Source organism: Seriola dumerili, unplaced genomic scaffold (assembly GCF_002260705.1).
Source record: "Seriola dumerili isolate Sdu_G_001 unplaced genomic scaffold, Sdu_1.0 BDQW01000191.1, whole genome shotgun sequence".
NCBI lineage: Eukaryota > Metazoa > Chordata > Actinopteri > Carangiformes > Carangidae > Seriola > Seriola dumerili.
Genome location: NW_019174446.1, coordinates 473,944 through 501,316, shown reverse-complemented (window position 1 = coordinate 501,316; position 27,373 = coordinate 473,944). Strand labels below are relative to the sequence as shown.

At 43.2% G+C, this 27,373-nt stretch overlaps 1 protein-coding gene across 1 annotated transcript; it reads left to right on the top strand.

The window, feature by feature from the left end:
• The first annotated feature begins 3,314 nt into the window (after nt 1-3,314).
• On the top strand, nt 3,315-26,520 carry LOC111227842 (adenylate cyclase type 3-like). Its single transcript, XM_022753567.1, is given in 19 exon segments — nt 3,315-3,989; nt 9,443-9,592; nt 12,838-12,968; nt 14,261-14,372; nt 15,552-15,679; nt 15,918-16,076; nt 17,475-17,640; nt 17,855-17,974; nt 18,368-18,510; nt 18,915-19,076; nt 19,267-19,354; nt 21,640-21,770; nt 21,980-22,430; nt 23,808-23,966; nt 24,194-24,340; nt 24,431-24,544; nt 24,688-24,814; nt 26,076-26,200; nt 26,301-26,520. Coding segments are annotated over 19 exon segments (3,468 nt in total). The 3' UTR covers nt 26,481-26,520.
• Nucleotides 26,521-27,373: the final 853 nt, after the last annotated feature.

The following is a 27,373-nucleotide window of genomic DNA, read 5'->3' as shown; positions in this document are numbered from 1 at the left end:
CAGGTTACTAAGGTTACTAACTTTCCCGCTCCGACCATTTTCTAAACAGCATCTTGTTGTGACCCTCACCTCCAGGGGGGTGGAGGGAGGGGTGGTGATGGTTCCAGGAGGCGGGGATTCAGGGGGAGAAAATGTGGACACGGAGAGGCGGCAGAGTCAAGTTAGACAGAAAACGTCAGGGTAAAAGCGGAAGCCTTTCGATATGTACCTTCGAAATAAAAAAAAATGGCTAGCGCATTAATGAATATCCAAATACATTTGTTACGACTGTTTTTTTTTAACATATACATTTTTTTCCACGTTATCTGCTGAAGCTCGACTTGTTTTTGAGACCTTGGACTTTACTTTACTACAGACCTGTAATAAGAAACTGTGGTTTTATTCATTAGGCTGTCTGTAGTTTCACAGTTTGTCACAGTAAAAGAGACTGTTAATGAAGTTTTAAAGCTCATGAAGTCGACTCAGTGGTCTCTTACATCTGAGCTGACATGACAGAATAAATCTCAACTCAAGGTCCACTATTATCGCTTTCAACCACACCTCAAGGTCTTCATCACCAAATGTAGTTTTCTCAGTTTGTGTGTATAATATACATACATAGTCTTACCACATCCAGAAATACTGAGATGACACAGCTATTGTGGCGTGTATCAGGAACGGGCAGGAAGAGGAGTACAGGGATCTGACAATGTCCTTCAGTGAATGGAGCGACAAGAACTGCCTCCTTCTGAACATCTCCAAGACCAAGGAGATGGTCATGGACTTTCGGAGGTCTAGGCCCACCCTTCAGCCAGTCAACATTCAAGGGAAGGACAATGAGGTGGTGCACACTTATAAATACCTAGGTGTGCACCTGGACAGTAAACTGGACTGGTCCCTGAACACAGACGCCATCTACCTGAAGGGGCAGAGCCGGATCTTTTTCCTCAGGAGGCTCAGGTCCTTTGACGTCTGCAGTGAAATGCTGCACATGTTTTATCAGTCAGTGGTGGCCAGTGTACTCTTTTATGCTGCAGTCTGCTGGGGCGGCAGCATGTCTGACATGAACACAAAGAGACTGGACAAGCTGGTCAAAAAGGCTGGTCTGTGCTTGGCAGGAGTCTGGACTCACTCAGGACTGTTGTGGAGAGACACATGCAATGTAAGATGGAGGCCATTTTGGACAATACCAACCATCCTCTCCACAACATTCTGGCAGGACAGAGAAGCAGCTACAGCAGCAAACGTCTCATCTCACTGCAGAACAGAGAGGTTCAGGAGATCCTTTGTTCCCACTGCCATCAGGCTGTAGAACACCTCAGCCACAGGAAGTGGACTAATCTAGTTATTATTGTTTATTTATTATTAACTGTATTTATTATTTTTATTATTATTATTATTATTATTATTATCAACAATGAGATAATGGACACATTAATTTCCCCTAGGGGATAAATAAAGTATCTATCTATCTATCTATCTATCTATCTATCTATCTATCTATCTATCTATCTATCTATCTATCTATCTATCTATCATGTCCATGACAGGCTGGTACATTGACCTGAGATGAGTTTTATTTTGTATATAACTGATTCCAACATCTTGAACAGACTGTGAAGCTTCACTGAGATTGTTATGTATTACGTTATATCACCCTCCTTGCCTCACCGAAAACAAGTTTGATAATGAGAGAAAATTAATACAAAATAAAATAAAATAAACTTTGTAGGTTGTTATGAATGTGACAGATGTAATGTGATTTAGATTCATTCTCTCTGTTACCCTGAGACGGGGTGAAAACGCTACATTTGCAAACACAGCTTTTATTTCGAAGGTGACCGGAAGTCTTGCTGTAACGTTGTGCAGCTTCACGGTGACTGTTCCGTGTCTTCTGCGGAAAACACCCAGGACCAACAGAGACAGGAGTGGGGGTCTGTGGATATGTCGGCCCCGTTTCTCTGAGCCATCTTCATCAGTTCCTCCAGGCTGAGGCTGCTTCCGGCGGCCCGGTGTCCCCCCCCGTCCTCACGCCGGTCTGAGCGAACAACGCTGCCGCCCGGAGGAGAGGGAAATCTGGCTCTGACTGAAGGTAAGCGTCTGCATCAGTCTGGATCATCTTCATGGTTTCCAAAACAGCTGAAGTACCAGGGACAAAATGTCAGCGTCCAGCAGAGCAGCTGGATGGACGTGAGACAGCGGACTCTGGAACTGGACCGAAAACCATATGCAGTCAGATTTACATGTTAACGGTTGGAGCGGCTGAAGCAGCTGTTTACACAGGTTTGATCCCGTATGTCACTGTGTTAACGTCTCAGTGTTTTCACTGTGTGTGACTGAGCGCAACATGTAGCTCGGTAGGCCCTCAGCTCGGAGCCCGGCCCCGGTGTGAGACACTCCGAAGACAAATGTGGCAGTTTACCGCCGCCTTGTTTCATCGGTACAGACCAAACATCACAACACATCACTGATGTTTTTAACAAAGCTTGGGAGACATTTTTCTATTCGGCGTAAATATGAAAACACCAGCTGTAAATGTTAGGCCTGAATTTGTTCCATTGTCAGGGGATGTTTTGATGAAGGTAAAGAAAAGGATGCAAGGGAAAATTTAGTGGAAAAACCCCGATGTTTGGTGTTTGGATGTAGGCCGGAGTCTCTCACAATGAAATGATGTAGTGACGGTGGCAGGAAGAGAGAGACTATGATAAACAGCTGGATGTGGTCTGATCCAGCTGCAGGGCTCAGGGAATGAGCTGTACCTGATCATCAGGTGCTGCTGTTTGTGTGTGTGGTGAGAGATTCAGCCATGGTCTTCCTTTTCCTCATTTGTTCCTCTGTATTCAGGCCATGTGAGGCGGGACCATGGAAGGCCAACATTCAACATGCTGCCCAACCCCGAGGAGTGACAGAGACGCAGGAAGTCACACACACAGAAACCCAGCTGATCCAGTGACATGGTTCACAGGTGTGGAGCGCACAGGTGGAGAGGAGCTGGTGCAGCAGCCCCGTCTGTGAAGCTGAACGAGGAAGTTAAAAAGTGCACGTTCTCACGCCGCTGACGGAGAGTAGGCGTGCTCGATCTGTGACACGACTGAGTCAATGACAGCAGTGAGGGACGCAGCTATGTAAGAGGACGTGTCTGCAGAGCACGGGTCCAGACAATCAACACTCTGCTGTGATTCATGTAGGCTCTCAGGGGACGACGGCGGTTACTGAGCAGAAGAGCGAGCAGCAGGTGATGCACACCTGAGAGTGAGGTCTGCCTCCTGCGGGACAAACAGCTTTAACAGTTCTTCATAGAGGAGAGGACAGGAAACAAACGCTCCGACTCCACCATGCCCCGGAACCGAGCCTTCTCTGAGCCCGAGTACTCGGCAGAGTATTCGGCGGACTGCTCCGTGACGCTGCCCTCAGACCCCGGGCAGGCGGTGGGGCGGACACATGAGGTCACGGTGCGGAGCTCAGGATGCTGCCTCTGTCTGCCGCGGTTCATGCGCCTCACCTTCGCACCCGAGTCTCTGGAGAACCTGTACCAGACCTACTTCAGGCGGCAGAGACACGAGACCTTGCTGGTGCTGGTCGTGTTCGCCGCCCTCTTCGACAGCTACATCATCATCATGTGTGCCGTGGTCTACACCACTGACAAGCTGGCGTCTGTCCTAGTGGCCTCAGTGGGACTGGCTGCAGATATTATCCTCTACCTGCTGTGCCGCTTCGGCCTGCTGCCAGACCGCATCTCCAGACGGGTGGTGCCCTACGCCCTGTGGGTGCTCATAGCGGCGCAGATATTCTGCTACCTGGGTCTGAACTATGCTCGCTTCCACCAGGCCAGTGACACTGTGGGTTGGCAGGCCTTCTTCAGCTTCTCCTTTTTTCTGACTCTGCCTCTGAGGCTGACCCCCATCGTGCTCATCACCACTGTGTCCTGCGGGGTCCACACTTTGGTTCTGGGCGTCACCATCGCCCAGCATCAGCAGGAGGAGGTCCAGGGGGCTGCGCTTGGCAGACAGGTAAGCAGGGAGATGGGGTGGTCCTGACATGCATTTACTTACCTGTGTGTGAGCTGCATTCTCAGGGTTTCTAACGGCCACATTCAGGGCTACAGACCGAGCTTTGGTACTGATATTAAAACAACACTTCTGACAAATCAACCTCGACTCATGGTCCGCTTACTTACAAGTTCTGGAGCTTTTAACCATGAGTTTGCTCATGATACTGACCATCATCCATCCTGACCAAATTTTATCCAGACAGTTTGATTCGTCACCCTGGAAACAGCAGCTGAAAAAAATAAATATAAAGATGTTTAACAACAGAAACCAAATGTTACATCTGATCTAAACACAAGCAGCTCTAATCAGAGACAATATCAAACTGGAAAATAATGATTCAAATCTGATCCAAGAATCAGTCATTCATAATCTGACATTCAAAGCTCTCTGTGCTTCTTTATGCTCTTCTATGGACACATTTCAGTTGGTATTATCAAAATACTTTTGTTGTTCTAATTATGTATTTATTTATTTATTTTCTCATTGAGATTATAATCTCTTTTCCAAGAGAGACCTGAGAACAGGAAGCAGTCACAAGAGACAATCAACAACACCAGAGCTACACGATACAAGAAACTAATAAGCAAAGAATCAACAAAAACATTTACAATAATCATAAAATACATCAAATAATAAAGATTGAAAGTGTCCAGGAGAAATGTTCTGCCAACATTAGTGCGAACATGAGTGATGTCGAGGGTTGAGTGGTTTCTGGATTGTGTTCTGTGGATACTGGATTCAAATGAGGGAGGAGATGTGAGGGAGTTTGGAAGCCTTAACACAAGAGCTTTATAAATGAATAACGGCAGATGTCTGTTTCTTCTCCACTCTGTACATGAGACACTGTAAATGGTTTAAAGAGATTTTCTCCAGCCCAAGCTGAGCCTGATGAGACCGAGGTCCCAGCCACACAGCTGAGGACCGGATCTGATGCTGTAGCTTATATCAGCAGGCATGTTCGGTGGTTTTATTTCTATTCTACTCAGTGGTCTCATAGCTTCATGTTCACCTTTTACCTCCATGCACTAACACCGTGTGTACATAAGCAAATCAACCATTTCTGCTGTAAGGAAACAAACAAGCTCATTCCGATGCACTGAGCTGAAGGTGTTGTACAAGCTCTGAGCCGTTCAAACTGTCTGTTGCTCACTGCTTCACTGTGGCTTTGACTGAAAGTTCACAACAGAGAAAAGCTGGACTCACAGTGTCAGATGAAAACAGCTGTAGTGAAACAGGTGTCGCTTCATCAGTGTTATATTTTAAAATCTAATGATCATTATCAGATATTCTTCGAAACAGGAACTAACTTTGTTTTTTTTTATTATTATTCGTTATTGTGCCAGTTAATGTCAATGAAACATTCTACATTTCTTGTTATTTAAACATTTTGACACAAACCTTTTAACCTTAAAAGTGTTTAAACCTAGAACATAGTGCACACATAAAGCAATAGGGTGAGCGACAGTATAGTTGTTACTGATCATGATGTGTATCTCCATATATATATATATGTGTATATATATATATATATATATATACATATATATATATACATATGTGTGTGTGTATACGATCAAGTACCCATGTACAAATTAGTTATGCACAAATGCACCGACATACATATACATAACCATGTGTGTATATATATATCGATTATATTGTATAATATAGATAATTACTGATAACTAATGATATCATATATATTATATATATATATATATATTATATATATATATATATATATATATAGATATACTATAATAAATAAATGTATTTAACAGATAAAAGGCTTTAATATTTCATTTTAGCTTGGTTTTATGTTACTGTCTATCGTATACTACTTAAATCATCTCAAACATGATCTGTCTGATGTTTCATTGACATTTTTATCAAGTATAATTAGTCAATTTGAAGAGGGCCCATTTTTTCCCAGCTTCTTTTCATATTATTGACTTTGTAAGTTCCCTTTTACATATATATTATATCTTCCACTGTTTCTAACCAGTTGTTTACCCTGGGAGGTTCCCACGTTTTCCAGCCCTTTGTTATTTGCTAAGAGCTGTAATTCTCATAATCCAAAACAAATATAATTCCTCCTTTTGCAGGCTTTTGGGGCGGTATCCTAAAAGGATATTTGTTTTTTCGTGGTGCAAGTTTTTTACATGTATAAAAAATATGTGCATAATCAGCGTAAATTTTCCCCACATTCCCTCCAAACAGCTGGAGTAGTTTTGTGTATACTTGCAGGATCCAATATATGGTATATATGGATGGAATAAATGCAGAGTCAGATTTCCCTGATGTTAAAGTGCTCCTTCTTCTTCTTCTTCTTCTTCTTCTTCTTGTACTCATTTGAAGAGATAGAGAGGAAGACTTCTGTATTGCAAACACAACAATGACTGATGCTCTGGGCAAACACCTCCACCTGCCCCTGAAGCAGAGAAAACTTAAGGATCGAACCATAAGACCAACACATTGTTGGTTTTCTTCACATTAAGAAAAATGTAGAACAACGATCTGTGAAGCTGTGGAAACAACCACTCACTGTCTGATGATGATGATTAACAATGATCGTGGTCTGTAAACCTGGATACATGTTAACACTGAGCAGAGAGAGAAACAGCAGCTGTAGAAAATTCAGACGCACTGAGCCCTCACACATGTTACCCAGTGAGGAGTGGCCCCTGTGTACAGTATTAAAGCTCCTCCAGACATGTTTTCAAATCTATAAAAATTAGCTGCTATGATATATTCATATTTTGTTTAACATGATTTTCACACATAAAATGTGAAAAAAAAACGCTGCTGGCTCCAGATGGACAGGTGAAAGAGCAGAGAGCATCAAGATGGTTAGAGGAGGAAACATCAGAGAGACTCAGCCTCATGTTTGAGCCTCAGTCAGACCCAGACTCAGATGAGGAGTCTGAGACCAGAACCAGAGACTAGCAGATGGATCAGAGCGGTTAGCGCAGTTAGCATCTTTTATTTGTTTATGTTGTTTGTTCACTTGTAACTGGCAGTGGCTGACACAGTGTTAGTGGTTGTGCTAATGCTAACTCTCTCTCTCTGTACTGACGAGGTTTCAGGTTTATTTAGCCCCGCCCCCTGTCCTCACAGGTTGACAGGATTGGTTCCTGAGGTTTGTGACATATGAAACCCTGAATCTGTTTTTATGAGACTGTCATTGGTTCACTGCAGTTCAAGGTGGAAACACTCAGTCATGGTGCTGATGATTATTTCACTCATCATATGTCTGTATTATATAAAAAACATAAAAAAACATGGATGTTAACAAGTTTCAAAACATGATTTTCATCAGAGACGTCTTTAAGGTTTCAGACAGTTTACAGCTGTCACTGCAGCACTGGACAACTTTTATCCTTAAGAGGCTGTTTGATAAAAGGTGACACATCTAGAGTCAAAATGACCAACCATCAAACTGTTTAGTCTCAACAGATGTTTCTCTTCACTTTTCCCCTAAATTGAGAAAAGAAACGGTATTTGTAGTTCCAGGAGTCTGAGAACCAGAGTTTGTCTAAATGCATCAGATAATCTCAGCGCACAGGTGGTTTATGGGATGGATGTGATTTAAGGACTGTTCTGTTCTCATGGTTTATGGACTCAACTCGTGAACTTCGACCTCCGGTATTTCCCTTTTATGAAGGAGTTGATATACAGCAGCTGCTACAGCTGCACAAAGACTACGATGGGATAGTTGAACACTGGGAAACACTGTTGCACCGTACAGGAATCAGCTCCATGATGAGGGTTAAGGTCCAGCTACATGTGAGCTGCAGCAGCAGGTGGATACTTGGTATTAACCTCATTCTTTTCACCGAGTTTTCTGGATCACATTCTTTCTACATAAATCGCTCAGAGGAATTCATGCTTCCTACACTGTATGGAAAAGTATGGAATTTAATTTTAGTCATTTCCAGGTTAAGCATAGAAAAAAGAAAAGAGGGTATGAAAAATATTCTGTTCTGTTTTCTAAAATACTCGTTCAGTGCTTGTTCTGAATGTGCTTCTCTTGGTCTGTGTTAATCCGGCCTGCAGATTTCTTGAGCGCATCATCCAAACAACTTCACACAAATGACCTGTTACAGAAACACACTGAGTGTACGGACGTACGGCGCCCCCCAGGGGCCAGTGGGGAAGCAAGAGATCCATATGTAAATGTTTACACTGTGGGTTTAGAAACCTGCTGTGCTCTCAGAATCTGTGCCCTCTGATTTGTAAACTGTCGCTCAGATCCATGTGCTCAGATCACCAGGTCTATGAGTGAAAAACACAATAAATATGGAATGCCATCTAAATCAATATTAAATAAATAAATATAGCTATGAAATAAATCCTGACATAAGTAAATTAGTTAATACATGTAGAAATATATAAATAAAAGTAAATAGAAATTTATAAGTGAGTAAATAAATAAATAAATGAATAAATAAATAGCTTATAAATGAATTAATAAATATATAAATAAATAAATAGCTTAACAAATGAGAAAATAAATAAATTAATACATAAATAAAGAGCTTTTTTTTTTAAATGACCTTTTTATGTATTTCATGGGACTTTTATTTTATAATTCCACATTTATTTATTTCTGGAGACTTTTATTTCCACAGTCCACATTTATTTCCCAGCTCTTTTTATTTCTATTTTTTATTTTATGTCTCCAAAAATATATAAATCTGGAATAAAATATTAAATAAAAATCAAATAAATGAATAATAAATAAAATAAATAAAAAAGGTAATTTTTTAATATTGAAAAAAACGATTTATTTATTCACATATTAATTTATTCATTTATAAAGTTATCGCTTATATAGTTATATTTACATTTATTTATATATTCTTACATTTATTACCTAATTTATGTACTTCAGGATTTATTTCATAGCTGTATTTATTATGTATTTATTTAATATTGATTCAGATGGCATTCCATAAAATACAATAATAGTCAGTGAAAACAAACCCTGGTGTGTGTCTGTAAATTATCCAGGTGTTAGTTCCACAATGTTTGAAGCTTCATCTAAAAACACTGGATACTGTTCTTCCTCAGGTTCAGATAGATTCCTCCATTTCTAGTCCAATAAAATTCTGAATTTCTAAAACTAAATTAATCATAAAAGCAGATACTTTTTTCATGGTGTTCTGAGACAAACAGTGCAGCCAAGATATTTACCACAGTATGACAGAGAGTGGGTCATAGTGATGTCATTAAAAGCACCACAACAAGTCTGGACATAGGAGTGTGTGTTTAGCAGAGTAAAGTCTTTAGTTCTCTGGATGAAACTTTGTGGGAAAGTTTCCATCCTCAAACCCTCTGCTGTGTCCACTTATTACACTGAGTATTCATTTAACATGGAGCCCTGACTGCTGATTTCTTGTTGCCTCTAGCTGCTGGCCAACATCGTGATCTACGTGTGTGCGATCACCGTGGGCGTCATGTCGTACTACATGGCTGACAGGAAGCATCGGAAGGCCTTCCTGGAGGCGAGGCAGTCACTGGAGGTCAAACTCAACCTAGAGGAGCAGAGCCAGCAACAGGTCAGAGGTCAAACCTTCTGGTGTCTATGTGTGTGAATGAGCCTTACGGCATGTGTCCAGAGTCAGAACACAGTATCACTACTGATCCTCTAACCTGGTGCATTATGACAAATATTCATGTTACATTAATGCACTCTCAATTTAATGAGACCAACAGTTTAGACACATCTCAAGAAGTAGGTCAGTAATGTGTGTCATGTAATATGCTAACATACCCCTGTGCGCAAGCTACAGTGTGAACCAACAGGTACACACAGCTTCTTCTTCTTCACATCTTACATATAGCTTTGCTTTTGCAGCTTTTCACTGTCTTCATAGGCACTATAATCATCTTTGGTAATGAGATATTCAAAGGCCCATGGTAAATGTACATATTTAAAACAACCAGAATAAGCATTTAGCAATTAAAGTAGTACAAGCAGATCACAGTGTCTTACTCATACTGTGAGCAAAAAAACCCATCCCAAGGTCTCTTAGAGTTTTTACCTTTACCATTAACTTTAGCTAACATATGTTTATATGATACTATCTCCTGCATAGACTCTGTTTTAAGATCTGGAGGTGAAGTACTTTTCCATAATCTGAGGATCACTCAGGCAGCCGTGATGACTCCACCCCTCATCACTGTAAAGTCTCATTTTGATATAATGGGCAATTCTGTTTGGTCCCCCAGTAAGCAAAGTCTTGGCCATACAGGTGTCATCAAGCCCACCCACCTCCTATGTATTCCAGTATTTTTTCCCCAAATGGATAAACAAGTTTATACTCCCAAATTGCATGAAAAAATATTCCTATTTCTGTCTGCCACTTCCAGCATAAATCATTGGTCAGTAAACGCATCCTGTGAAGCTTAGAAGGAGTACAATAAAAACCTATGTATTATCTTATGCTGAATAAATTTCCCCTCAGCCTCCTTAATATATTGCCCAGTATTCGATAATATTTGTCTTCATAGTTTTTAAATCTGAAATCCAACCACATCTCTGCCGTTAGACCTGCACCCTCAGTGGAGCTACTGTACCTTCGCCATGTTTTTGTCTGTCATGTGACCAGATCTGTTTGGGTTTGAAGGGTCAGGGTCACAGCTTCACACATCCACAGGAGACTGTAAAAGGCAACTGTTAAAAGATTGACATCTGGATTTTATGAATTGATAACAGATTAATTAAATGAAGATTGATTTAAATCAGTGGGAGCCCAAACTCTTACACCTGGATGACATCGTGACTCTGACCTTGAAACCAAACAATAGAAGGACCTGGGAACAGCGTGTTTCAGCCAGTCAGGTGTTCTGTCCAGTCATCAGGTTCATTCAAAAGTCCCGTTTGTTTTTGCTTAAACCATATTCATGGTGGCCATTTTCCTCTAACGTCACACTGAGTGTGGGAAGCCTTGACCACTTCAATGTCTCTGAATAAATCCTGTGCGAGAACGGTGAGATGGTTAAAAACCTTGACTTGTTTACCTTCCATTTCCTTTGACCAAACTGATAAATGAGCAGATGTATTTGCCAGATGTTGAAAGTAAGACTGGCTCAAACTGGAAACACTGTAAGCTAATGCTAGGCTAGCAAACATGAAGTTTGCAATTAAAATAAATGTCAGTGTTAGTGCTACTAGAGTTTCTCAGATGACAAATTAATCCACTGGCTTGAGCAAACATAGATACATTCCCATCAACCTCAGCTGTACGCTGTGTTAAATGCTAAATTAGTGAATAACTGGTTAGCAACCTGCAAAACATCATCATGTTAGATTCAGTCTGTTACACTGACCGTAGCACTAGCTAAGAGAAAGAGACGAAGCTAACAAAAAACTAACATGAACAGGCTGGTCTGGAGGTGTGTGTTTGCGTGTGTGTGTGTGTGTGTGGGTGTGTGTGTGTGTGTGTGGGTGTGTGTGTGTGTGTGTGGGTGTGTGTGTGTGTGTGAGAGAGAAAGAGAGAGAGAGAGAGCTGGTACTGTGTCAGCAGTCAACTCCCTCCTCGCATCACATCTGTGGCCTCTGGGTTTTCTCCATCACTGCTATTTATGGAACAGATGGTTTATACCACAGAGAGCAAGTGAAAGACCAGAGGAGAAAGAGACAGAGAGAGAGAGAGAGAGAGAGAGAGAGAGGTGTTGTGAGACAACAAGAGCACTGATAAAACCATGAGTGGAAGAAACTCCCAGAATACTAATGGAGAAGCACGAGCTGCTGGGAGACGAGGGCCGTCAACCAATCAAGGAGCATCCGGTGGCTGCTGGTTACCATGGCAACCGGCCTCCTGAGACAGTGTCAGCTGTAATCACAGAGCCAACCCGCTCAGCGTTTGTTGCCTCTCTTTCAGGTTTTTGATAAGAATATTGAAAGCTGTCATGCTGCCCCCTCGGCCCCACCCCCTCTCCACGAACCCTGTGTGTGTGTGTGTGTGTGTGTGTGTGTGTGTGTGTGTGTGTGTGTGTGTGTGTGTTTGCTCACGTGTGTGTGTGTGTGTGTGTGTGTGCGCGCGTGCGTGTGTGTGCACATGTGGTTGTGTGCGCGTGTGTGTGCACGTGTGTGTGCGCGCGTGCACACGTGTGTGTGTGTATGTGTTCAGCTTCTGTAAACACAGATGGCTGTTCACACCTCCTTCATGCTGTAGTAAAAACAATTATAAATGATTTATGTATTGACTCCTAATCTAACTCTGGTCTGTGTCTGTTATAATTGTTTCTATATTTTAGTCTTAGCAGCTGTTTTCTGGTCAGGTGACCAGGAAGCAGCATCATTTCCTGTTGCCATCGCTGTGTGAGTCATGTGCAACAGGTAAACTAATATCACCTCCTCCTGGTTGTATGTCTCCTGCACTACAGACTACTTTCAGGTTACATCCCTGTTTATCCAGTCATATGAAATATGAACCATTTGTGACAAATTTTGTCATAGTGACAAGTGTTTTCTGAGGTCACTGTGACCTTTGACCTTTGGCCACCAAAATCTAATCAGTTTGTCCTTTAAACCAAGTTAATGTTTGTGCCACATTTGAAGGGATTGAATGGTAACTTTGGTCTTAGGCCTGAGTTAGCCTGGAGGTAAGGTGTCTAATGTTTTTGGCTTAAAATGAGTCAGTCTTTATTTTTGTGAAACACTCTAACATTGGACTGATCCATGAGCAACATTAAGACTGGACCAACACTACACACCAGTCTGAAATATCTTTGTGAAACTGGCCCCAGATCTGTAATGAAGTCCGGGTCCGTGTGTGTGTCTGTCTGTCCTCCACAGGAGCGTCTGCTGCTCTCCATCCTCCCCAAGCACATTGCTGACGAGATGCTGCAGGACATGAAGAAGGAGCCCAGTCAGAAAGAGATGCAGCAGTTCAACACCATGTACATGTACAGACATGAAAACGTCAGGTAACCTGCTCCCTCTGTCTGTCTGTCTCACCTGTTTAACCGCCACAACAAGTTTGCTTGTGGCGTGTTTGCTCAACGGTCAGGTTAGTGTGTGTGTGTGTGTGTGTGTGTGTGTGTGTGTGTGTGTGTGTGTGTGTGTGCATGTCCACGTCACTTTTGCTATTTTAACAGTGGAAAAACGGTCGCTGCTCCAGGCACATGGTTCAGAAGGGTTGTACTTAATCTCTTAATTTATCATGGGAGTGTTTTGGGCCTAACATCCAATAAACCAATCACAGTGCCATCTCCCATTCTCTAGAGTTAGACTCTATTTGTGGTCATTTGATCACATATTGTGACTGACCAGTGAGTCCAGTCCTGACCAGTTAGACCGGTCCTGACAAAGGCAGCAGCTCTGTGACTCTGAGGGGTGAACAATGGCTGAGCGAATCAACGCTCTGCTCACAGCTCTACAGTGCAGCAACGGCACAACATTAGAAATATTTGATGTGATATGATGAGAAGTGTGAATAAATCTTGGGTTTGTTATGAAACTGTGGTGACAAATTGAGGTGATGAATGTGGAAACACTGCGGAGGATTTAGGTAGTAAGAAAGAACACTTCTCTGCAGAGTCTCGTCCAAGAGACATCATGACACATGACAGCGTTACACAACACACAACATGACACAAAGAGGCTCCGACCTTCTGAGGCTGTGCTGTAATGTTCCACCTGACATCTCAACATCTAAGCACATCTTCAGCTCACTCTGCTTGTGTGTAACAGGCAGGAGTGTATGAGCTCTGTGCGCCCGTGCATGTTGACACACATCACTCTCTTGACAGTGAAAATACTGCACCACTGACTTCAGACCAGATTTTTGTAGGTCAATCACTTTCCACTGATAGACAGACTGAAGATAGCGGTGTGCGTGTGTGTTTGCTATTTAAACAACGTGGGCGCTGGACGGGAAAATGACAACTGCATCAGTCCGAAGCAAAGACACTTGCTCAAGATAGAGCCCAGTGAGTTACATAGAGTTAGCTGAACCCAACACATGTTTGTGTTCTGGTGTCAGTCAGCTGTGGAGATAGACAGGAAGCGTTTCTGTATTGGTACAGGAAGCAACACATCAACACAGCAACCTGAACATGAGGCTGCTGTGGATCAATGAGTGCACAGATGTTTCAGGGACTTAAAGGACCAGTTCACACATTTTCAACACTTAAAACAGCAGTGAGATGGCCACATGAACACTGGAACAGGTTTTGATCTGTGTGTGTGTGTGTGTGTGTGTGTGTGTGTGTGTCAGTATTCTGTTTGCAGACATCGTGGGCTTCACCCAGCTGTCGTCGTCCTGCAGCGCTCAGGAGCTGGTCAAACTGCTCAACGAGCTGTTCGCTCGCTTCGACAAACTGGCCGCAGTGAGTTCTCTCTCCGTTACCTCACAACCATCATCTGACTCTGACATGGTCCAGTTGTTATATACAGACATGAATTAACATGATGTTACATCAGGTTGCAGGAAAATGATCTGTCATTCTGATGAGTGTGGAGACTCTGTCATCTGAATGATTTCTGACCGTTTAAAACAATTAGACAAAGTCACAGTTACATAAAAAGAAAATGATGAGATGAGCCAGACAGAGGTGATGAAGCTGGTGTTCATGGTCCGGTCTGTTGCTGGATGTGTTCTTATTCCCATGAATGACTGCACAACTTCCCATAAGCCCCTGCTGCTCAAGTCCAGACTGTAGACTGAAGTCCAGACATATTCATGTTTGATTCTGATAAAATATTCTGATTAACAAGTTGTGATTCGCTCAAGACAATGTGAGGAGCATGATGTCTGCATCATTCCCGCATGATCTGTATGTGTGTGATCAGCTGAGAGGTTGTGTCCTGCTGAAGACAGAGTGACAGTCGTCTTCAGTGTTTGACAAATATTAGTAGAATAACTGATGAAAAAACATTAAGCTTTACACTGATCACAGACAGAACACGGACTGAGCAGCAGTAATTAAACAGTTTTTTTTTCCATAAACACCAAACAGACGTTTATGGCCTTAATGAAGAAATGAATGAATGATCTTTGTTTATATTGAGATTTTTACAACAGCGCAATCTCAGTTCCATCACAGTTGCCCTTTTTATCTAATGTGTTATAACAGCTTATGAATGATTTATAAACTGTTAACAAGCTTACTAATAAAATAGTTATAAGCCATTCATAAATGGTAACAAATTGTTATTATTATTAAATTATGATTATTATTAATATTGTTGTTGTTATTATAAGAGGACACTGTAGCTGGGCCTCACACTGTGATTTTACAGCTTATTTTTTTTACCAATTATTCAAACTAATGTCGGATCAGATCAGTGTATATAATGGACCAGTGACTTTGGAGGTCAGAGGTCACCGCTTTTGGGCTTTTACAGACTTGACATGAATGTGAATGTCATGAATGTCAGGTCAGTAAACAGTCCATTCAAATCTCACTCCTCCATTTACTGTGCCTGCTGAAGAGACTGACGGAGGAGGTTCAGATCTCAGTCTGGTCTCTCTACATGTCTGTGACTGAGCCTTGTCTACCTGTCAGAAATATCACCAGCTGAGGATCAAGATCCTGGGAGACTGCTACTACTGCATCTGCGGCCTGCCGGACTACAGGGAGGACCACGCCGCCTGCTCCATCATGATGGGCCTGGCCATGGTGGAGGCCATCTCGTGAGTACCAGGACCAGGGTCTGGACCGTGTCAGCTCCGCTGTGGTGCAGCGTGTTAGTCTGTAGGTCATAGAGAGGGATCGATCCTCTGATGGACTCTTATTGGCTCAGCTATGAAATAAAGCGTTGAACAGTGGTTGGCAGTGAGAGGTCATGGAGATCACATTGGTTGTGATGCGGCAGTTTGATCAGACTGAGCGTGTGATGGTGTCCTTGTGTTCCTCTGTGAACCTCCTCAGGTACGTCAGAGAGAAAACCCAGACCGACGTGGACATGAGGGTGGGAGTTCACAGCGGCACCGTGCTGGGAGGAGTGCTGGGTCAGAAACGCTGGCAGTACGACGTCTGGTCCACCGACGTCACTGTGGCCAACAAGATGGAGGCTGGAGGGATCCCAGGGTAAGACCAAACCTCAACTCCCAACAGGGGTTTAAATAAAGTTATTTCAGTCCACTGTTAGGGTTAGGGTTAGTCTGTAAACTGTGTCTGTGCTGCGTTGTGGTGGTTTTACAGTTTTATCCCATGGTCACATGAATATAGAACATTGACCTGCTCTCTATTTTGGTTTAACTGAACCTGGTTCCACCACTTTACCGTTCAACATGTGGACTGGGTTATGGTTGACCGGTTGAATGAAAACCTTAGAGAAATACATGGACAACTTCATTAAGCCACAACTTTATTATTGTAGGAGTTAAAGACCCCTCTAATAAAAAACAAGTGTTTAACTTTAGACTGGTTAACGTTTTTATATAATACAGACATATGATGAGTGACATAATCATCAGCACCAAAACAGATTCAGGGTTTCATACGTCACAAACCTCAGGAACCAATCCTGTCAAGTTGTGAGGACAGGGGGCGGGGCTAAATAAACCTGAAACCTCGTCAGTACAGAGAGAGAGTTAGCATTAGCACAACCACTAACACTGTGTCAGCCACTGCCAGTTACAAGCTAACAAACAACATAAACAAATAAAAGATGCTAACTACGCTAACCGCTCTGATCCCTCTGCTAGTCTCTGGTTCTGGTCTCAGACTCCTCCTCTGAGTCTGGGTCTGATTGAGGCTCAAACATGAGGCTGAGTCTCTGATGTTTCCTCCTCTAACCATCTTGATGCTCTCTGCTCTTTCACCTGTCCACCTGGAGCCAGCAGGTGGTGGGCGGGGCATAAGGCCCAATCCAGATTTATCAGTGAGGAAGTAAGAGGAGATTAGTTTCAGACCCAGATTTTGATTTTTTTTTTTTCACTTTTTATGTGGGATCAGGCATCAGCTACCACTGCTATAATAACCATGATGTCATCAGTAAGAGCTGCTTCATGTTAACTGCTGGAGTCACGCACAAAGAGAGACCAAGACAATGAGCTAACAGAGGAAGGATCAGTGGAGCTGAGAGCAGCTGGTGACGAAGTCTCTGTGGGGTCATCACTATAAGAGACACAGTTTAACTAAATATCTCCAAAACACAATGATTTGTAGTGAATCAAATCATTATTAAAGCTCAAGCTCAAATGTTTTCCAAAGCTTTCAACCACATGTCATTGTCTTGTCATGTGACATGCATTTACTATAGGACAAGAGAAACATTACGCTGTGTTATTCTTTAGTCTCAGACGGCCCCTCTGCTCTGTGATTCATTCAGTGAAATACTCAGACTCATTAATGGGACTCTGACTGAGTGCAGCAACATTAAACCACCTGTTAAGATGGTTATGTTATGAGATCAGTAACCTGCTGATAGATCAATAACCTGCTGATAGATCAATAACCCGATGTGACCCTCTGTTGGACCAGTCGTGTCCACATCTCTCAGAGCACGATGGAGTGTCTTCATGGAGAGTTTGACGTGGAGCCCGGGAACGGAGGCGACCGCTGTGACTACCTGAGGGAGAGGGGCATCGACACCTACCTGGTGGTCGTCCCTAAAGGGCCTGTGGGAAAGAATGGCATCAACGGTGTAGTGAGTCACACCTGCAACACACCTACGACACACCTGCAACACACCTGTACAGCAGATATTTAGATATTCAAACGTTTGTCTGATGTTCAGCCACACCATGAAACATTTGAATAACTTCATTTATTGAATATGATTTGAAAATAAACATGTTCGTGAGAGGACAGTCTGTCAGCTCGTTACGCTGATCACTTCCTGTTTTCCCGTCTCTCATCAGAAGCTGTCTGTGACCTCGTCCAATGGAAACTCTCCGCTGCTGATCAACACCACAGAGTGTAACGGCAGCGCTAACACAGCCTGCACCACGCCGGAGGAGCCAGACGAGCTGGACACCAGGGTAACCACTGAGGTCCTCACTCACAGCAAAGAGGGGTGTAGTCCCACTGGATGGACACTGACGGGTCTTAGAGCCTGGTCACACCCGCATTTACAGGCGTGAAGTTCTTTTCAGATTAGAAGTAGATCTTCACATGTTTCAACTCTAATACATGAGTTTGTGTAGTTAACCAGTAGCAGTAGTAGCTACTGACAGCTCACCCTGTCAGTCTTTCCATTAATGTGGATCAATAGTAGCTTTAAACACCAGGTCTCCACCTCAGAGCATCAAGAACATCAAGTTTCATTTAAAAATGATGAGGTTCAGAGGAGGTTAGGTGCAGGTGACTGACAGACCAATGGACTTACTTAATCTTAGACACAGACACGGAGCAGTTTGTTTGTTGGTGTTCAGGTGGTGAATCCGTCCTTCCCTAACCCGCGGAGACGGCTGCGGCTGCGGGACCTGGCGGAGAGAGTGATCGATGCTCAGGAGAACGAGCAGGAGCTCAACAAACTGCTGAACGAGGCTCTGCTGGAGAGAGAGACGGTGCAGGCGTAAGTGAGAAACAGGACTTAAACCATCTTAGTGCAGTTCCACACACCCTCACACACCTTTGCATGCCAGGCTCAAGTCTGACCATGAGGAGCAACTTGGTGTTCAGTGTGTTGCTCCGCCTCCTGATCCTGGATCAGGATGAATCTGACAAGACACTCGACCCCAGTCTCACTACTTCAGTTTTTGGTGCTGGTGCAAAGGTCAGGTTTTGGTCAGAGCCAAAAAAAAAAAAAAGTACAAAGTGAAGACTGAAAACAAATCAATGTCACAGTTTTCACACAGTGCACAGCACAGTGGTGTCACAGTGTTTTACTATAATATTATAATGTCAGGTAAACTATAGATGATGTCATAGCGGTCTTTTCCATCTGATGTAGCAGCTGAGGTTTTCTTGTGTCGTCAGTTTGAAGGGGAAACACACCAACAGGCTCTCCCTGAGGTTTGTGGATCCGGACCTGGAGACTCGTTACTCCGTGGAGAAGGAGAAGCAGAGCGGAGCGGCCTTCTGCTGCTCCTGTGTGGTCCTGCTCTTCACTGCAGCCATGGAGGCGCTCATAGACCCCTGGTCAGTCCACGACACCAGAACAAACCTCCCCACACTTCTCTTTCTAGATCTCAGACATTTATCCATCACTTCAGTTTGTATAGCTATCACAACCCAACTCACTAACATGTTGTTCTGTGTGACATATGTTTTCTTAACCACTGTTTACTTCTCTCACCGTCTGGCTGTGTGTTCATGTGCTGTGGAACAGGCTGATTGCAAACTACATCACCTTTGCAGTGGGAGAAGTCCTGCTGCTCATCCTGACTATCTGCTCTCTGGCCGCCATCTTCCCCAGAGTGAGTCACAGCACGTTTTATCCTTTTACATCTGACGGTTGTGTCGTGTTTTCACTACCTGCTGCTTCCTGGTAGCAAGTTAGCAGCAGCTTCTCCAGATGTGGCGACTGCCAACAACTGTCAGGTCAGTCTGTCTGGTTTCTTTTGGGGACCAGGAGACTCACAGTCTGCAACTTCTGCCTCTAGGGGTCTCTCAATGAAAACAATAAGAAAAGATGGCGTTGGGTGATGTTGTGAAATAGCGTGGGATCATGGGAGTTGTTGTCTTAAGCTCCTCCTGGTTTGGATTCCCTCAGTGTCAGTGTTTCAGTGATTCTAACCATTAAAAACTCTGAATAAAGCAGCTTCACATTTAAAGTTAGTGTTTGAGCGACGCTGTACGGAGGACAGAGACTCAGAGAAGAGTTGGAGCTGAGCTGTCTAACATTTCCTCAGCTTGTTTCTCTGATAACTTAAAAATCCTTCATCTGGTTCAAATATAGAGCTGAAAACCACCAAGGTGGAAAAAGTGTATGTGGCTTAAAACTAGATAAAAGTCAATGTTGAGCTTCTGTCAGAAAAATACACTGACACATGATCATAGAAGATATGATGTCACTGACAGGCGACCAATGAAACGTTACCATGATTAAAATCACAGATTTCTCTGGTTTGAGAATTAATGGAAACATTTGTGATAATGTAAGAACTCAACTCAACAACATTTAGAACATAGGTCTAATTGTTTTTAGACATTTTAATGTGGAAAAGTTACAGATTACAACTTTAAGGCCAAACACAGGTCAGTGTTAGAGAACTGACTGACTGACTGACTGGTCATGAGCTCGTGTCCTCGAGTCACACAGACGTGTCCTCAGAGGAACATGGTTTCAAAGTGCTGGGACAGTGTCTGTCTGTGTGTGTTCAGTGCAGAGCTGGAGTCAGGATGTGGTTAGCCTGGCAGACTCAGAGTCAGGTTTTCACATACGAGGAATTTGCTTTGGTGTTTTGGTGCATAACAATAAACATATTAAGAAAAAATATAAAGAAATATAAAGCAAAAACAAGTTAGGTAAAGGTAAGGTAGTTTAAATATAAATAGAAAATGTTTCAATAAAATATTTACAATAAAAATGTGAAAGAAATACTATAAAAATTGTGAATGTGAATATAACACAAATATGTTCAATTAGAACAAAGACTGGAGGCAGGAGGAAACACCTACCAACACCTACAGCTCAGTGATGAACTCACCGTGTAAAAGAGACAAACTGTGGTTAAATAATATGTTATTATTGATATATTTAACTATTCCTTTAAAATCCTTTATGTGTAATCTAGACCTTGAAGACTCCAGTGGACTCTGATAGAGGAGGAGATGTCTTCTTTGTTTTTTGTGTTCATATCAAACACGTGAACATTTTCAAAAACATTGAACATGTGGACACGGACATGTGACAGAGCAGGGGGATAAAGTGGTGTGTGTGTGTGTGTGTGTGTGTGTGTGTGTGTGGGTTGGGGGGCTCGGAGCGGTTCTGTTGATTCCACCTCATGGAAAGTCAGATGTATTGATGCAGCGGGCAGGACGGTATCGACTGCTGCTGTCACAGTCAGTCAGTCACATGCTCTGAGAAGATGCACACTCACTGTCGACATCAATATCACATCAGATATCACAGTGTCATCAGCCTGCAGTAACGTTTCCACTCACACAGGCACATGCGTGCGAGTGTGATCACTGTACAGTGTTAGCAGCCACATGTCAGAGCAGGAGAAGTACAGGTGTAATAAGTAACAATACGAGTAATGGCAGCATTCCATTTAGGTGCTAACCCCCAACCCTAAAACCTGTACCCCAATTGTATGTTCCTGCAGTACTGGAGGCTGCAGTTTCAACACCACATTCCCAGGACCCTGAATCGCAAAAGCTGCCATAAAGGTTTATTCCAACTAAAATCCTTTTTTTAGTCCTACATGTGCTTTTTAAGGGTTATTCCACCCAAATACTGCTTTCTATCTTGTGGTTGCTAGAGTTGCATGTTGGGCAGTTTGTGTAAGGTTTTTTTTTTTTTAATACAATAATAAACAATAACAAGGAAATTGAACGACCCCCGCAAGTGTGTGCAACACCTACAAGTAGAACCTCAACGACTCCAGAGAGAGGGCGAGAGAGAGACATCTGATCTGATAAGTGGATTTGAATGTGAACCTCATCCCTGTACGCACAGCGTCAGACTGAATGGTCTGGGTTCTGGTTTACAGGCTGTACTGGACTGTTTACTGACTGGACTGTGTTTGTGTGTCAGGTCTTTCCCAAGAAGCTGGTGTCGTTCTCCACCTGGATCGACCACACCCGCTGGGCCCGGAACACCTGGGCCATGGCGGCCATCTTCATCCTCACCATGGCGGACATCATGGACATGGTGAGCTGCTCTCTGCTCTCTCTTACAGCCTGTGTTTATTCTATCAGCTGGTAGCTGGACCCAGATCCAGGAACCTGGACAGAAACTCCTCAGAGTCCTGAGACAGGACGTGGATCTCAGAGTCCAGTTTTACAAATAATGTTAATGATGATCCTGATCTCCGGACTTCGTGTCTCTCCTCTGTCCAGCTGAGTTGTCTCCCTCGAGTCCCAGACTCAGGTAGCACCACTGTGGCTCCTTCCTCTTCCTCGTCCTCCTCCTCCACTCGGTCCGGCCCTGACGGTTGCCTGGGCAACCCCAAATATTACAGCTACATTGCTGTGCTTGCTCTGATGGCTACCACCATGCTGGTCCAGGTCAGTCACATGGTCAAGCTCACACTGATGCTGCTCATCACCGTGGCCACCGGCATCGTGAACATCTACAGCTGGAGGGACATCTTCGACCGCTACGACATGGCCCGTTTCCAGGACTACAGGTGAGGCCGGGAGGAAGCTGCTGTAACAGAGCTGGTGTGAGCTCACACACCTGGACCAGGTCTTAGTTTCCTGTCTTCATGTGTTTGATAACACACACACGTTTTTCTCTGCAGGTCCTACCTGGTTCCCTCCAAGTTCACCATGACCATCATGATCTTCATTATGATGGTCAGCTTCTATTACTTCTCCCGACATGTAAGTTCTCGTGTTCGGTGTCCGCTGCTCGTTAGCAGTTAGCAAGGTTAGCAGTGTTGTACTGGTGCTGCCTGAACATGTTTCCTCTGTGTCTCTGAAGGATCACATGATCTCCTGTCTCAGAAAACATCAGATAACAACTAAAGCTCCTCAGTGATTTTTATGATGCCAGGACAGTGGAGATACAAACAAAATCAATGATCAATCAATTGTGTTGTAGGTTGCTATGGCAACACACACACAGTATATAGTGTAAAAGTAACAGAGGAATCTCACAGCTATAAACATCAACCCAACACAAAACCAAATGTCAGTAGTTTCACTAAAATGAACAGGACAAACATGATGAAAGCAGCACATGAAGGCCCCTCATTTAACATGGTTTTGCCCTGTTTCTGTTTTGATAGCGCAGACCTGATTGACTCTTACTGTGATTCTGATTTATATGTCAGGAGGTGGTGCGACAGTCACAGAGATATCTGAGGTGATCTGATGTAACAGTGTAACAGAGGAGGATGATGAAGATGACACAGACCTGCAGAAAGACTCTGTAGCAGACAGTGATGGAGAAGCAGCTGTGACCAGATACACCAATAAAACTCAGACAAATCTACTGTAACTCTCCTCTGAACTGGCAGCTGTGGTGGTGATGATGGTGATGGTGATCAGAGTATTAATTTAGCATCAAGTCTGTTTTATTTATATATTTTATTTCAGTTATTTTCAGTGTAATATCTAAACTCCTGTTGAGGAGCAGAAAACAATTTCCTTAATTTCATATTTTAATAGACATAAAAAATAAGAATTGTAAAAAGAATTTATTAATGAACAATTAATCCATCAATCAATACTTAAGATATAAGAAGTGATTTACAAAAACAGCATAAAACAGTCCATTTATACCATTTATAAATACATTTATTAATTCATGAATAAATAATGGAATTTGAAAAACTATTTCAAAAGGCATTTTAAAAATGAGGGAATGGAATTGTTAAAAATTGTTAATTGTTAGACATGATGCTACACAATGAGTCTTCATTGTCGATGACAGCTGCGATACAGTCGGATTGATCGTATTGATCATCATTACATGGGAGGCCGACATATTGTCCTGGCATAGTGTCCACTCTCCACATGAATGAGACACGTCCTCCACTGTGGACATGTGGTCACTATGAAGAAGGATGCTGCCATGGGGGGGGGGCAGTTGTTTAGTTTATATTTGTCATTTGCTTTGGTATTTTTAATGATTGGTTCATGTAAAAACTGCTCTTTTGAAAGTGTTTCCAGAGACAGAGTCTGAGTGGAGCTGTTTGTCATTAACATCATTGTCACGTTGGTCGTACCTGCACTAACCCTGGTCCCTGTGTGAAGGTGGAGAAGCTCGCCCGCACCCTGTTCCTGTGGAAGATCGAGGTCCATGAGCAGAAGGAGAAGGTGTACGAGATGAGGCGCTGGAACGAAGCGCTGGTGACCAACATGCTGCCTGAACACGTGGCCCGACACTTCCTGGGATCCAAGAAGAGGGACGAGGTGAGACCCTCACATCCACAGACCCACATCAGTCCCTGCTTCCCCTGTGTGTGGAGAAGAAACACTTACGGTTTATTGCAGAGGTCATGTCATCAGGTTGAAGAAGTCATGATGTAGTATTCTGCTCATAGTTGTGTCTTAGAGGATCACCCTGCAGATTTCAGGAACATCCAGGTTCCACATTTCCTCAAAGGTTCTGACCCTGTTGTTCCTGTGACCTCCTGCAGGAGTTGTACAGTCAGTCCTACGACGAGATCGGAGTCATGTTCGCCTCGATCCCCAACTTCTCTGACTTCTACACAGAGGAGAGCATCAACAACGGAGGCATTGAGTGTCTGCGCTTCCTCAACGAGATCATCTCTGACTTTGACAGTGTAAGTGTTGTCCTGTGTGTGTGTGTGTGTGTGTGTGTGTTTGAAATGTTTGACCTCATGTCCTTGACCTTTGACCTGTGTCCGTGTCAGCTGCTGGATGAGCCTCAGTTCCGCTGCATCACTAAAATCAAGACCATCGGCAGCACCTACATGGCAGCGTCAGGTGTCACCCCAGATGTCAGCAATGGCTACACCTGCATGAAGGTGAGCTGGGTCATGTGACCTCTCTGGACTTCAGTGTGTGTCTCTGATTAAAGCAACATGACTCAGTGATGTCATGACACAGTCACTGACGATGATGTGCGAGTTGTGCTGATGGTGGTTTCTGATTGGTCCGTGTCTGACAGAAGGAGGAGCAGTCGGACAGGGAGCGCTGGCAGCACCTGGCGGACCTGGCGGACTTTGCTCTGGCCATGAAGGTCACACTCATGAACATCAACTACCAGTCGTTCAACAACTTCATGCTGCGCATTGGTACGTGTGTGTGTGTGTGTGTGCTGTTGTACTGTCAAGTGTCAGGGCAGTTTTTATTTTAATGATAACAATTGAACTGAAAGCAGCTCTCCATTTTGATTCTCCAGTTTTCCCATGGTTGTGGATCTTTTAGCGCACAATCAGACTGAGAGACAAGCACACGATGTGGTTTATCACAGTCTCCTTTTTAACAGGAGTGTCACGGCACGCAGAACTCACATTTCGGTACATACCTCGGTGTTTAATTCACAGTTCAGTATGTTTTCCGTACAGTGAGAAAAAACACATGAAGAACATTTCTTTTCATTTATTGTGAAAAACTTGTGACCCAGTGGCAAACTGGCCATAATTTTGAATGGGATGCACATAAAGAATAAACACACAAAAAAAAAAACAATAAACAAAATCATATCTAAGTCATCTGGGTATTATTGACATAGCAATCTACTAATAAGACTTAAAGTGCTTCAAATAAATAAATAATATACTAATAAAATAAAGATCCATTAAAGTGCAGCATGTAGAAAATTATTGATACATTCACTCTATTCTCATTGTCTGCAGCAAGGGCAGATTTTTCTTTTGCCTTTATTGTGACAGGCAGAGAGAGAGGGTTGTTGTGGTTAGGACTTAGCCTTTATGGTACTCGCTCTACCAGGTGAGCAACCAGGCGCCTCCAGAAAGGGCAGATCTACTGACATGACGATGTCTTCCAAAATGGAAAAAACATTTTTAGTGTCAGAATCAAAAAATGAAAAAAACAATCAAAAATTGTCTGTTTTTGTTTTTTTGGCAATTCCTTTTATCATTATTTTGTTTGAAATAAAGACAGAATTAATATGGTTTTATTTGATTTGAATTCTAAACGAAAAAGTAATTCAAGTGGTCTATTAGTTTTTTGTTTCCAAACAAAAAGCAAGAAAATCCAATTCAAATATCAGTCCAATTTTGGTTTTTGCTAATTCAGTTTTTCATTTCTCATTTGACAAAAACAGTAGAACAGTGGACAGGACAGAAAGAGCAATTGAAGTGTAAAAATGTCAAAAGCCAAGAGGACATAAAAGTGTAACATTGCACACTGTTAAATTACAAATGAATTACGGATTATCCATCTGCTTGTCCTCCTGCGTCCTGTATTACAGCCGCAGCTCCAGGTGTAACTGTGCCGAGAGAGAGAGACGTCACCATCACTGGCAGGAGACTTCTCCTCAGGTTCTCACAGGTCTGAACTCACCTGTCACCTGTGTCCTCTCTCCCTCAGGTCTGAATAAGGGCGGAGTCTTAGCTGGAGTGATCGGTGCCCGGAAACCCCACTACGACATCTGGGGCAACACTGTGAATGTGGCCAGTCGCATGGAGTCCACAGGGGTGATGGGGAACATCCAGGTGCAGCACTGGGTTTACTGGATCACTCCCACTGTTTACACAAATTTACACTCACTTTAATGCGTGTGTCTGTGTGTGTGTGTGTGTGTTTTGCCCCCAGGTGGTGGAGGACTGCTACAACATCCTGAAGGAGTACGGTTTTCGCTTTGTGAGGCGGGGGCCGATCTTTGTGAAGGGGAAGGGGGAGCTGCTCACCTACTTTCTGAAGGGAAGAGACAAACAGGGCTCCTTCATCAACGGCTCCTCCGTCACTCTGCCTCACCAGGTGGTGGACAGCTAGAGGCCACGCCCCCACACACACACACTGCCCACCTGAGTGATCACTGCAGGGGGAGGGGGGCAGAGAACTGAACCTGACCTGAGCTTCACACAATGTTTACAGTTCAAACTACACACCACTGACACACTGCACACACACACACACACACACACACACACACACACACACACACACACACACACACGTGTCCATGTCAAAGGAAAGATATAAGAGCCAGGAGAGTTTGAACGTCATGTTCAAGTTGAACCAAGAATTCAAAATCTGGATCATCTGAATTTGAATTCACTGAAAATAAAATAAATAAAACGCAGAAGTTCCAGACACATGATCCAAGATCAAACTGGAATAATTAGACCGTATGAGGTAACGAGTCAGGCTCAGGTGTCGTCACAGTCCAGTCTACACAACCACGTTTTCATTCATGTGCAGTGATGAGGAAAACTCCTGGATTTTCACTTAATGAATCACTTGTTTATTGGCACCATGTCACTAAATGTAATTACAGCCTGAGACATCCTGCTAATTAACAGACTAATCAAACACATAACCTGCTCACTGGAGTGATAGTGACCTGAAACTGAGTGTGATTAAGCAGGAGTTTCATTAGTAACGGGAGAAGTTGGGAGTCTGCAGCATGTGTTCACGCTCTAATGACGTGAAACAGAGAGTTCTCCAGTGTTCTCCAAAATCACAACCGAAGTTATCTCACTTTTCAAATAGAGCAGGTCTAGACCCAGCTCTCGAGCAAACACGTGGCGACAGTGGAGAGAAAAAGAGGCAGAAACCTCGAGCAGAACCAGACTCAGGGTGGGTTTGATCATTTAATTCCATTTAATGATTGTAATTGTGCTTTAGTAATACATTGAAAATGTCATGCCAGTAAAGCCTGTTGG